At 43.4% G+C, this 12,577-nt stretch overlaps 1 protein-coding gene across 1 annotated transcript in view; it reads right to left on the minus strand.

The window, feature by feature from the left end:
• Positions 1–501: 501 nt before the first annotated feature.
• ACTN2 (actinin, alpha 2) overlaps positions 502–12,577 on the minus strand; it is an 85,376-nt gene continuing 73,300 nt past the window's right edge. The window contains exons 15-21 of the mRNA XM_012660155.1: positions 11,436–11,618; positions 9,189–9,323; positions 8,137–8,316; positions 7,334–7,480; positions 3,697–3,762; positions 2,628–2,786; positions 502–732 (exon numbers count right to left, since the gene is read on the minus strand). Of these exons, the coding sequence (XP_012515609.1) occupies positions 574–732; positions 2,628–2,786; positions 3,697–3,762; positions 7,334–7,480; positions 8,137–8,316; positions 9,189–9,323; positions 11,436–11,618 (1,029 nt within the window). The 3' untranslated portion in view covers positions 502–573. The remainder of the gene's footprint in view (positions 733–2,627; positions 2,787–3,696; positions 3,763–7,333; positions 7,481–8,136; positions 8,317–9,188; positions 9,324–11,435; positions 11,619–12,577) is intronic.

Below are 12,577 nucleotides of genomic sequence, written 5' to 3' on the forward strand. Positions count from 1 at the left end.
TGGCAGTTCCATCTCAATATTAAATTCACCTGAAGACATGATAGTACTACTTATACTTAAATTGAGCTAATCTTTGGAAAAAGCAAGAAAATAAAACACTAGAATCCCAAGTATATTCCCCTAGGGATAATCACCTAAGCATAATAGAAATGAAGAAAAATTTCTTAAAAATATCAAAAATTTTTTTAACCAATTTGTGGGGTTTTTCCTGGTCTTGACTCTTGTGTATTTTGGATTTTCACATTTCTTTCACTTTCCTTCTGCCCCTAGATTTTCCTAATTTTATACTACTCAAGTCATTTGCTTTGTTTAATCAAAGAATCAAACCATCCTGGTATTTCATTACATTTAGCTAAAAATTCAGAAATAAACCTATTTATGAAGCGTAGTATGTCATATACTATAGAAACTTCATTTCAGCTGTGTTACATTGCTAGCAGTTATGGAGCTACAAAATTCCTTTTTTTTCCCTCTCTCTTAACTTAATAAAGCTTGTCAAAGTTTCCAGGAAACAAACTGTGACTTCAGCTTTTATTGCGTTCTGATGGCATCAATGATTACAGAACCTCAGCATCACAGATCGCTCTCCCCGTAGAGCGCAGAAGAGAACGCGGTGTAATCCAGGGCGCCAGGCACGCTGCCCGGGCCTGTGTAGGTGGGCATCCTCTTGATGCAGTACTGGGCCTGGTCCGGAGGCAGCTCCCGACGCAGCTCCTCTGCCAGGATATATGGCTGGAAAAAAGACACATGTGTTTGCAAAGTCAGTTGCAGAAAACACCAGAACACAAACAGGATTTTTTCTTTTCTTTTTTTTTTTTTTTTTGAGACAGAGTCTTGCTCTGTTGTCCACGCTAAAGTGCCATAGCATCAGCCTAGCTCACAGCAACCTCAGACTCCTGGGCTCAAGTAATCCTCCCACCCTGACCTCCCACAGTGCTAGGATTACAGGGTGAGCCACCGCACCCAGCCCAGGAACAGTTTCAATACTTACACATTTCTTGCATTTGTTTAATTTTAAAAAAGGAGTAAAGGTTAGGGAGTCTATTGGGTATAGTACCAGATGACCAACAAAGAGTTTTACTTGTAGAATCCTATCTATAAAGTGACCTGGTCAGTAGGAAATGTAATGTGCTTCATAAAGGCAAATGGAGCATTGTCATCAATATTTCTCAAACTGAGCCATAATACAAGGATAAATATGATCTGAATTGCATACCAGAAAAGCAAAGGGATACTTGGTTTATATCATACACTGATCAGAACACATAGGGATTTTTTTTCTTTTTAAGACAACAGTCTCGCTCTGTTGCCTGAACTAGAATGCAGTGGCATCATCATAAGTCACTACAACCTCCAACTCCTGGGCTCAAGTGATCCTCCTGCCTCAGCCTCCCAAGTAGCTGGGACTATAGATGCACACCACAATGCCCAGCTAATTTTTCTACTTTTAGTAGAGATAAGGTCTCACTCTTGCTCAGGCTGATCTCGAACCCCTGACCTCTGACCTCGATCCTCCTGCCTCAGCCTCCTGGAGTGCTAAGATTAAAGGCGTGAGCCACCACACCCGGCCCCACATGGGGATAGTTAACATAATTGTTAAAATTTGTTAAAAAACAAAAATGTATGTACTATGTGTATCTAGAAAATGGAGTCATTTTCTTACCCAATGTATTAAAAAATTAGCAATATGTTGCCACTGGAGAAAATCTCTCTCTAAAACAAAATAAAACTGACAATTTAACAATGGAGCTTTTTAAAAAATGTTCAATGGGAAATAGGACAATTGTGGTGAAACGGACTAGCTGAGAAGGTCAAAATAAGTAAATCAAAAATATTACATTGTAATTTACAGTAGAAGTATTTTGGTGAGGTGGAATGAGCCGCAGCTTATTACCGCCTATGTTAGCTGCACTCTGCCCCCTCCAGACCCATGATAAATAAGACGTTTGAAAGCAGATGTATTATTTTTAAGATAGTTGGTCTTGTCTGATTTTTTAAGGTAATAAACATGGCTTTGCTGATGTATTTTGGCATCCTAACTTCCTTGGGATAATGTTCTTTATCCTCTTAGCCAGAACACAGGGTAAAATAATCCTATCCCAAACTGCATTTATACATACTGAGGTGTTTTTATTGTTTGGAGGGGGTGAAATTAAAAATTCTGAACTTGCAATTAAACTCCTACTTAATTTCTAGGCTACATGACATGAAAGCTTGCCACTTTTTAAATGACTAAACGGCTATATTTAGCTTTGCTTCAGGAGCTGGGCACAGTCAGGGTCTTGGATTCTTAGGAGAAGGTTCGCAGTTCCATAACATGTGAATTGCATGGTTTCTTCCGAGTCACTCCTACCAACCCAGAATGTAAAATGGGATTGAAAATATACACTACTGTGCTTTCTATAAAAACTCTATGACATGAGCCCAGGTACAAATGCCAGCAATGGAATGCTGTGTTTTCTCTGTTTCGGATCCACCATTGTTATGTCTCTGTGCTGCTGTCCAAATTCAGTGCTGACACTGTACAAAAGGTACTAGTATAAAATGGTTTTTGTGCACAACACTGTTTCTGTTAGAATGATGTGGTGGACCACGGCTAAAGTAGAAGAAAAGCTATCAATACAAACCTTATCGGAAGCCAGGATGCGGAAGGAGGCAATGACCTGCTCGGCAGTGTCGGTGTCGGCTGTCTCTCTAGTCATGAAGTCAATGAAGGACTGAAAGGTGACTGTGCCTTGTCCATTGGGATCAACCAGGGTCATAATACGGGCAAATTCGGCTTCACCCTGAGGCAAGGTGGCAAAGACCCAGGTACTTCAACAGTTCACAAGGCTCAACAGTGCCATTGTCATTCTTTCCCTACTCGCATGCAAATTCCTCCATGTTTGAAAACTCAAGTACTATCTGCATTTCCCTTCGGTCTTTGGAAGAGATTCCCCTCATGGGTTTACTGCCATCAAACAATTTTAAAAGTTGCTGTAGCCTCAAGCCAGAAGCCCCTGAATGTCAGAATTCTTTCCTCTCTGTGACCCATCGTGGCCTTCATGGATTACATCACATACCGTCATTACGGAAGAGTAGGTCAAAGTGAGAGTTGGGCCCTTTTCTCAGATTATAACTGAGAGAAGTGATATCAATACATAGAATGCAGTTTAGGCTCTCATGATTTTATTGGAAAGTTCTGAAGGAAATCAAAGCAGGTCATGTTTAAAATACACATTAATGGGTCACAGAGAAGTATGGCACTTTCACAACCCACGGGGAAATGTAAGTTTTCTTAGCTGATTTATTAGTAAACATTTTTATCTTTTAAAATATTAGAAGCAGCAGCACTTTAAAAATCATCAGGATACTAAAAGCCACTGAAGTGAACACTTTAAGTGGGTAAACTGTAGTATGTGAATTATATCTCAAGAAAGGTGTATAAAAAATCATCAAGAAAGCCTATATTCTCATTTCCTTTACTAGAAAAAAAAAGACCTGACCAATGACTGAATAAAAATATATATTCTGGCTCTGTGAAATTATTTTTATATAGCAATAGTCAGACCTTGAAAAATATTATCCTATATAATGAAAACAAACGAATCCCAAATACGATACCTTACTTTGAGCTGATCACCTCCTATCATATAAATCCAAGCTCAAAAAAAAAAAAAAATCAAATCTTAGTAAAATATCAAACTTCTGTCTTACCAAATCATAGCCCATGGAGATCAGGCAGGCTCTGAAATCCTCATGATCCATCAGCCCATTCTTCCTCTGTTGACAAATGCAAAGGACAGGGAAGGTGAGAGAGAGGCAAGATGAGCTCTATTTGATGAACTGAATGAAGATCTGGTAAGAGAGAGGCACTCTAAGCTCTGCCAAGTTCGTACAGGGAGGATGAAGCCAACACAAGGATGTTACAAAATAGTTCCTTAAAAAGGAAAAAAAGCCCAGGCTCGTTGACTCATGCCTGTAATCCCAGCACTTTGGGAGGCCAAGGCGGGAGGATTGCTTGAGCCCAGGAGTTTGAGGTTGTAGTGAGCTATGATGACACCACTGCACTCTAGCCCAGATGACAGAACAAGACTCTGTCTCCAAAAAAAAAAGGGAAAAAGAGAGGGAGGGTAAAGACCAAACAAAAATAAAAATGACCCATTCCAGAAAGTAGCACAAGAAAACAGCTGGGAGCTCACTACTGCCACCTACTGACGACAGAACATACGTAACTGTTCTGAGACGATGAAGCTCTCCCCGGCCCTGGGTAGTCATCTTTGTAAAAATCCCCCAGACATGAGTGTGTTCTTACAGTTCAAACGAGCGGAAAGCAACGACTCTCAGGCCCTTGCCCAGAAGGCAGTGGCCCCTCTATTTGGCAAGCTCAGCTTTTCCTGAAAATCCAATGAGGGTCTACACAGAACAGCAGGCAAGAAGGGGTCCGTATGGACAACAGCCTTCCCAGCTGAGAAAGGCTGGGTCAGGACAGACAGCGACCCACCCACGCGCTGTAGAAATAGGGATGTCAGTGCAAAGCCTGGATATGATGGGAAGTGCCCAGTTGCACCAAAGATTCTCTTGAAGGGTTGGTGGGGACGGCTAACATTCAAGCATCAGCATAAATTTAAAGAGAAGAAAACACTTTCATTGGCCATAAGAATTATTAATTAGAAGGTTATTTTCTGGTGTTTTTGCTTGCTCTTGAAATGGCCAGTCCCAAAAGCTAATGTTGGAAGTTCTTTGTTTCTACGCATGGAGACTTTGTGTGTCTGTTCTCACATTTAAGTGCTCGGTTCTCAGTCGCTGCCCTGACCTCTCAGTTCTCTGAAGCGATGCCTCCTACCTTCCTGCCACCATTCTCTGCGGCCGTCTCCTAGCGTTCCTGCTCTGGCTCTCCTGCCTCCCGCACGTGCAGGAGCCCCCTGAGATCTGGGCCTTCCCTCTTCTTCCTCTCCAGACTTCTCCAGCCGGAGATGGGAACGTGTGGTGACTGCTGCAGGCTTCAGCCCTGAACTCTAGAACTGCGCTCCTGCTGCTTCACCGCGGTGGCTACGCAGCACCCCTTCTCCTGTGTCCTCACAGCTTGGACTTGCCATGGCACCTTCTCCCCTAAGCCCCCACATCCTGTTGCTTACCTCTGTCAGATTTTTATCTCAATTAATCTCAGATCTGCTCTTTTCTTCACTCCCACTGCTCCTGTCCCTTAGCCCAGAAGTTCATGCTCCCCTTCCCTCCCTTCAACAGTCTGACCCTCTGTTTGCTTCCCCTCCCTCCTCCTTCCCGCCAGTCCATCGTGCATATTGGACGTGCTGCCCGGCACCTTTTTCTGAAACGCAGCTTTGGTCGTGGGATGCCTGTGCTACACCCTAAAACCTTCAGTACCTCTCTGGTGTCTGTGGAGAGTCCCCCATTCACGTCCTCTGTGGCCCCTGCCATTCCCGTCTTGACTATTTAAAGAGAAGATGAAGCAAGGTGGATCCATATCACTGATACCTCTCCCCCCACTTCATTGTGAGTAAACTTTGTTTCCCCCAAGACACATTATTAAGTTTGTTTAATTAAACATCATTAATGTTTAATTTAAACAAACTTTTAGACGTGGCAAGTTCTACACTGTTCTCCTTGGACTTCTGTTGCAAAAGACTGTCTCATCACCTTGGATTCCAATCAATGTGCTTTCTTCCTATAAGGCAGCCCAAACAAGTGAGAGAGTTCCTTCAGCAGCCCAGATGGATTTGTGCACGGGGGGTGATCAATCGTTTCCTCCAGGGAAGGAAATGACTTGGACTTCAATGAATGAAGTCAGTATTATACCAGGTTTCATGCAATAAAGTTGTGTTAAAACGGTAAGAATTTCAATATCCATCTCTGTGTATAAATCTTTAGTTATGCCCACATAGCTCCCTCATCTGAATTCCACTGTCTGAACCTGGTAATGGGCCTAAATCTGACTGGTCTAGTCCAGAGGCATTTTAGGGACCACTTACTGACATCTGCAAATCATAAACATGTACAAGGTAACAGAATATCTTTTTAGTGATCTTTAACAACTAGAATGTGGCCTTAAAAGCCATTTTTGGCCATATCATTAGTAAACTGGGAGTTTCCTCATAAAGAATTGGTTTTACTCAATAGTATTCAACTCAAAATACTAGATAATATTTTTAAAGCAGTACTTAATTTTTTAAATTAAAAACATTTTTTTTAGAAATAGGGTCTGTCTCTCTCTGTCACCTAGGCTGGAGTACAGTGGTGCAATCATAGCTCACTGCAGCCTTGAACTCCTGGGCTCAAGCGATCTTTCTGCCTCAGCCTCCTGCATAGCTAAGACTATAGGCACACACCCCCACACCCAGCCAATTTTTTTTAAAGTTAAAGGTTTCTTTATTAATAAATTCTTCCCCTCTAAACTTTTTCCCCTAAATAAATATCTCCTCCCCCCTTTGGAGTTGGGGGGGTCTGTATGTTAGGGCCCACCCTCCTAGAGGGCCAGCCCCCTAGTGTTAAGAACAGTCCCTAAGCCTCCAGGCTGAGACCCCCATGGTGGAATTTCAGTACATCTAAGTGAGTGGGGCGTAGTGTTGTGTCTGCCCCCAAGTCAGCCTGGCCCCCAGCCATCAGGGAAAGGGGACATCCCCTTCCTTGTGCAAATGCTGCAGCCTTACTCTGTGTCACTGGCTAATTTTTAATTTCTTTTTTTCTTTTTTAGAGACAGGTCTCACTACGTTGTCCAGGCTGGTCTTGAACTCTTGGCCTTAAGCGATCCTCTTGCCTTGGCCTCCCAAAGTGCTGGGGTTACAGGCATAAGCCACCATGCTAGGCCAGTACTTAACTTTTTATTTGTCTTTACTATTAAAATTATCACCATTTTGTTGGCGCATTTCCTTAAAACATTATCATGAACTGATTTTGTTAATTAAAAAAGAAAACTGAGATTTACATGTCGAAAGAGTAGGTTAAATTATCATCAGGTGCTTTACCTAACAGCTCCTTGGGAAAAGTACATCAGAGTTTTGTATTTCAGTCTTTGGAAAATGACCTAAGTCCAACAACCACATTTTGTTAAGGAAAGACTTTGACTTACAACAAATCAAGCTTTGATAGCGACTACGAATGCGTTCGCACTAAGGATCTGCATAAGACATCACACAGATCTAGACTTGGTGTTCCCCTGAACAACATCAGAGCTTAGGATACTTGGTTGTGGTGGCTATTTTCCTTTGCCATTAATCATCCTGTTTCCCTGTAAACTTGTTGGGGCATTAAGACTTAAAATGGAAGCATGCAGATTATTTCGGACACCCTGTTTAATGTCCCCAGTACCGCCCTTCAGACAAGCAGAGTGTGGTACCCTGTCGAAGTGGTTGAAGGAGGCTCTGAACTCGTTCATCTGCTCCTGGGTGATGCCCTTTGCGTCCCTCATCAGGATCTGGGTCTCCACCTCGTTGATCGTCCTGGCGATGGTCGTCAGCAGCAGCTCCCACCCGACACGAATGTGCTGCCGAGGGGAAAGGGGAGGATGAGCTCTAGTTTTTTCCAGCATGTCGGTTCTGCCTCTCCACGATCATGACAGTGGAGTCGGCTCAAAGGGCTTACTATAAATAGGGTTGTGACAGATTTCCCTATGTTAAAAAAAAATTCGACTTTCTCATTTTTTGCAGGATTCTGCAGTGGGAAGTACTCAGAACGGAGCCCAGGGTTCTAACAGAGATAACTGGCACTTTGTAGTTTAAATATATTATGTATATAGACTTACTTGTCACTAAAAATATTTTTCCATTCACCCAGTAGCAGGTGCGGGCCCTGGTTATACCTGCTGGCACCCAGAGAGATCAATTTGGGCCAAACTGGTGGAAATGCCACAGTCCAGTTTCAGGTACTGTCTCTGAAGAAGTGTAATGAATTCACAGTGGTGATAATAATAATTACGATGTCATCGCTGCTGCTGCTGCTAACTATTATACAGAGCTTGGTAGAGTTCACAAAGCTCTTCCACACATAGTGACTGGACAGGCGTAAAGATCCCTGACCTTCATACTTGTAGAATTTAACAGGAACAGAGAGAGACAAGTGGGTGAAGAGAACACCCTGAGGTGGTGACATGGTCACAATGGGACGAAACGAAAGCGACCCAGGCCAATCTGGCAGCTGTACCTCCATCGTGTAATTCGTGTGCTTGTTGTCAAAGACGAGGGCCTCCTGGATGAGCTGGTGGTCTCCCTCCAGCTTGTCGATGTTGTTCTTGTAGTTAATGATGTTGTGCTCATACTGCTTCAGCTGGTTCATCTGGTCTTCCAGGGCTCCTGTGATCTGGATGGAGCTCCGGGCAATCTCCTGACGGGGCAGGCGGGCAGGCAGAGAAGCAAAATGAGGGGCCTCTGCAGGAGGTGTCGCTCCTGACTCCACCGCATCAGGCCGCGGCCAAAGTCGCGTGGCTCATTTTTCTCAGGTAAAGTGGGACATGGGTAGGAGCACAGGACAAAGCAAGGTCTCGTTCTAGTCTGTCTAGAGACTGGGAACACAGCTAACTAAGATCCAAAACAGAAAAGCGCGAGGGGTTAAGAGGTGAGTCCTTTCAGCCTACTGGATGTCCATGGCAACTCCCTCGGGTAGGGCTGCCCTGTTCTGGGGGCGGCCAGTGGTGGGCTGCGTGGCTGGAGCTGCCACGTAGAGTTAAGACCACCAGAGTCCCCTCTATCAGAAGAATTTCTTTTATTTTTAGATGTTCTCCCCTTTCAGAAAAAAGTTAATGTTTTATCACCAAAAGGGAGGTGGGGTGAGAGATAAGTAGGCCAGTAAATGTCTCCTAGCTGTCCTTGGTCAGCAAATTGTACCCAGACATCAGTGCTATTCGAAGACCACTTTCCCTTAAATGTTCTGAAAATGCAAAGTACTTGTGGGTCTTCACATGTCCTTCTCCTTAGGGATGGATGGTTTAAAATTTAGGTCCTGCAGAGGCCATGAGCAGAGAACGTGAACATCCTCGCCCCCTGACATCCCTCCCTGCATTCTGTACCGTGCCTGGGTGCACAAGGCCCACAGCAGCCCAGGGGCTGAAAAGATAAAATCGTGAGTGACAACAGCACGGTGCTCTCAGATGACAGTCAGGGTGGCCAGAAGCTGCAGTGTAAGAGGTGTCGCTCCTGCATCAGCAAAGGGACTCATGGCGGGGCTCGTGGACAGCTCTTGGAAGGGCGCTGACCTACCTCCATCTTGTTCTGGATCCATGGCCCAATGGCATTGGCCTGCGCCGCAAACTGGCGCCTCAGACGCTCGTTAGCGTGCTGGCGAGCCAGTTCCTCCTGCAGGGACTGATCGCGGATGGGCACCAGCTGCTTCACCTGTCAGGGCCCAAGGACAACAGGGATCAGAGGCCAGCTTTGGTCACACAAGAATGAACACAGGATGCGGTAATAGTCCAAGGAGTGGGAGTGGAGAGGAAGGAAAGAAGGCGGAGGGTGAGGAAGGAGGCTGAGGAGGAAGAAAGAGGGGGAGGGGAGAAGGCCAGTGGTGAGAAGAAGGGGAATGGGAGTCCCTGCTTGAGGGACGAGAGAGCTCAATCTGCCATTTTGTTTTTTTTTTAAGAGACAGGGTTGGTTGCACTCTGTTGCCCAGGCTGGAATGCAGTGGCATCACCCTGGCTCACTGCAGCCTTGAATTCCTGGACTCAAGTGAGCCTCCTGCCTCAGCCTCCTGAGCAGCAGGGACTACAGGCACAGGCCACCATGCCTGGCTATCAATCTAGCTTTGACTGCCACCTAGTGCCACCGAGTGCCTACTGAAAGACCAGAAGAGTTGAAGGGTATTTACAAGCCTGCACTAGGGATAGTGACGAGTCCTCCAGCCATGGGCTCTTGGCTTTGCAGCACCAACCCTGTGGAGGCCGGGTCCAGAATGCAGAGGATTTGTCAACTTGGATGAGGGCAATACTGACATCTTTATTTTCACCATCTCTACTGAAAGTTAGCATTTCCTCCGATTATGAATGTGGGCAGCCAATCTGCAGCAGCATTCAGCAGTCCCCGTGACTCTATCACAACAGAAATCGCAGACATTCTGTGTAGTATTACAGTTATTACCTGTCTCTTGCAATATCCTGTATACTCAGTGCTACTGCAAAATTATTAGACTTGCTGTCAGGTCTTGGTTGTAGATGTGTTAACAATGAAGCACGTCCATTACTGTATCTCAACTTTTAAAAAATATTTTAATAACTACATTTCAATATAATTTATTTCCTTTGTGTTCTTAAATATTTTTATGAATTTGCAAATATTATGATCAGAAGAGATCCAAAGGCTTCCCCCAGACTGCCCAAGGGGTTCATGATGCAAAAAAGTAAAGAACGCCCCTGCTGGGTTTGCCGACAGGAGAGCATCTCCACCTGCCCTCCACTCCTTTTGTGAATCACAGCGCTACGCCTCACACCTGTCTTTGAATCGCCTCACCTGTCTTTGAATCGCCAGAAAAAAAAAAAAGCTATTTCAAAAATCCTTTTTTGCTACCATCGCAAAACTGTTGCTAAAGGCATTATTCTTGTGTCCCTTTTACAAAAATCTATTCGCTTTATAACTTACCGACAGAAGAAAGGTTTGTATCACTTTAAGAAATGATGCATTTCCTTATTTTATTTTTTCCAAGAAAACTGATTAGCTCAGCATGTTTCTTTCCTTTCTGACTCTGGTTGTCAGGAAGACCAGAGCTAATTTGAAGTTCAGATGCACTAAACTAATTACCGTCTCTCAGATGAATACTCCCTTTTTTCCCCTACCTATTTTTCTGTTTTGCACTGTGTGTAACTAACTTGTTTCGTGTGTATTTTTATAGTAAGTTGCTTCAACTCTGCATTGTGGACTTACTCCTTAAAGACTGTGTATTAGCATACTGAGATGACTAATTGTGCTATAATTTCAACCATGAAGAGGAATTTCTCTTAAGAATGAGACAAAAAGACTCAAATGACCCCATTTTGACTATAATTAGATTTGTGGACAGTTTCCCAGAATTTAAAAGGCAGCAAGTTAGTAGGAATACTTTCATTCCCTACATGTAGTGTTCGAAGCAATTTTTCTACGTTTAAAATTCATATGCATTTGGGACATGTCTATCTCATATTCTAAAAATTCTTTAGAAGTAGCACTATAGGTAAACTGATAGCACCAAATTTCCAGTTGGGGTTTTAAAAATAATTTCCCTTATGGTATTAGTATCATAATTTGTTCTGATTTTGTCAATATTTGTAAGATTTTCTTTAAGAAAAATAATCTTTATTTTCTTTCCCCACAAACTGCAGAAGCTGCTGAATGGCTCTTAAGAGTTTAACACATTTTGTCTGTGAAATTTGAGATGAAGCAAAATCCAGATCACGATGCAAAATCAGGCCATCACCCTAAGTCCCCAAGGTGTTAACCTCTTCCATGACCTCCATTTCAACAATGCCCTCAGTGGCCCACCTTGTCCCACTTGGTCCGGATTTCATCCATGGTGACAGTGCTGTATGGGTTGCTCGAGCTGATTCTGATGTTGTAGCTCTGAATCACCTTCTCCACCTCGTTCTGGATGGCCAGGATGGACTGCCGCTCCCCGTCCGCCTCGGGCAGCGTGGCCTTGAACTGCTCGTGGGCAGTGATCAAACTCTACACCAGAGACACAAGTGGGGAAAATCCAGCCTGACTTGGGTTTTCATTTCACAGACTTCAATGTTCCCTTCTGCATACAGAAGGAATATCCTGCCTTCTAATTGCAGGAATCTTGGACGAAACCAAATTCTAAACGTTTTAGAAAAACTCTTTGGTGCACAGAAGATCAAGTTCCTTGAAAATGGAAAAAAGATAACATTATGACTATTTGTTTCATTGATGGCTATTCATCCAGATCTTCAATAAATAATTTTCTTTTTTTAAAAAAAAAAAAATCATGTTTCCTTTGTTTCTGATCCCCAGCTATTGTTTAGGTCTTACTTTCTGCTAATGAACAGAATTTAGCTGCCCTTTCCAATGGCCAGTGTTATCTCTGTAGTCCTACAAAAGCACCTAATATTTGCTGCCTTTATACCTAAAGACAACCAAAAAGAACGTCCCTACTCCTCAAGAGAAAAGGTCACAGGAACCAACTCTTTCCCATTTGTCAAACCTATTCTTTGACCCTAACATATGAGGCAGCAGCTCTGTAAGTTCAGCTGTTCAAAGACCCCCCTGCCTGTGGACCACCTGTGAGTGTGAAGCTCCTTGTTCTCTCTGCTGTTCTCACTGTTCTCTTTAGGTGTTGCAACAGATCAGCTGTCAACAGACTTTTCAAGAATTTGTCTCCTTGCAAACAGTGTGATCTCCAAGGCACACTTAGAGGTCTCGCTTATTTAAAAAATAAACGATTTTAGAATGTTAGCCTGTGCTTAACTGCATGTAAAAAACACCATCAAAGCTTCTTCCAGAAGACAACTTCGATGTTGATAGAAGTAATTTCCTTCCCCTGAACCCTTCTAGACTGCTTCCTGATAGGGAGGCATGGATTCAAATCCCAACCTTCAGTATTTTCTTTTTATTTGGATTCTTTTTGATGATGTATCTATTTTACAGAAAAAAGAATTTTCTCTTTT

The sequence above is a fragment of the Propithecus coquereli genome, unplaced genomic scaffold, assembly GCF_000956105.1.
Source record: "Propithecus coquereli isolate 6110/MARCELLA unplaced genomic scaffold, Pcoq_1.0 Scaffold66, whole genome shotgun sequence".
Classification (NCBI taxonomy): domain Eukaryota; kingdom Metazoa; phylum Chordata; class Mammalia; order Primates; family Indriidae; genus Propithecus; species Propithecus coquereli.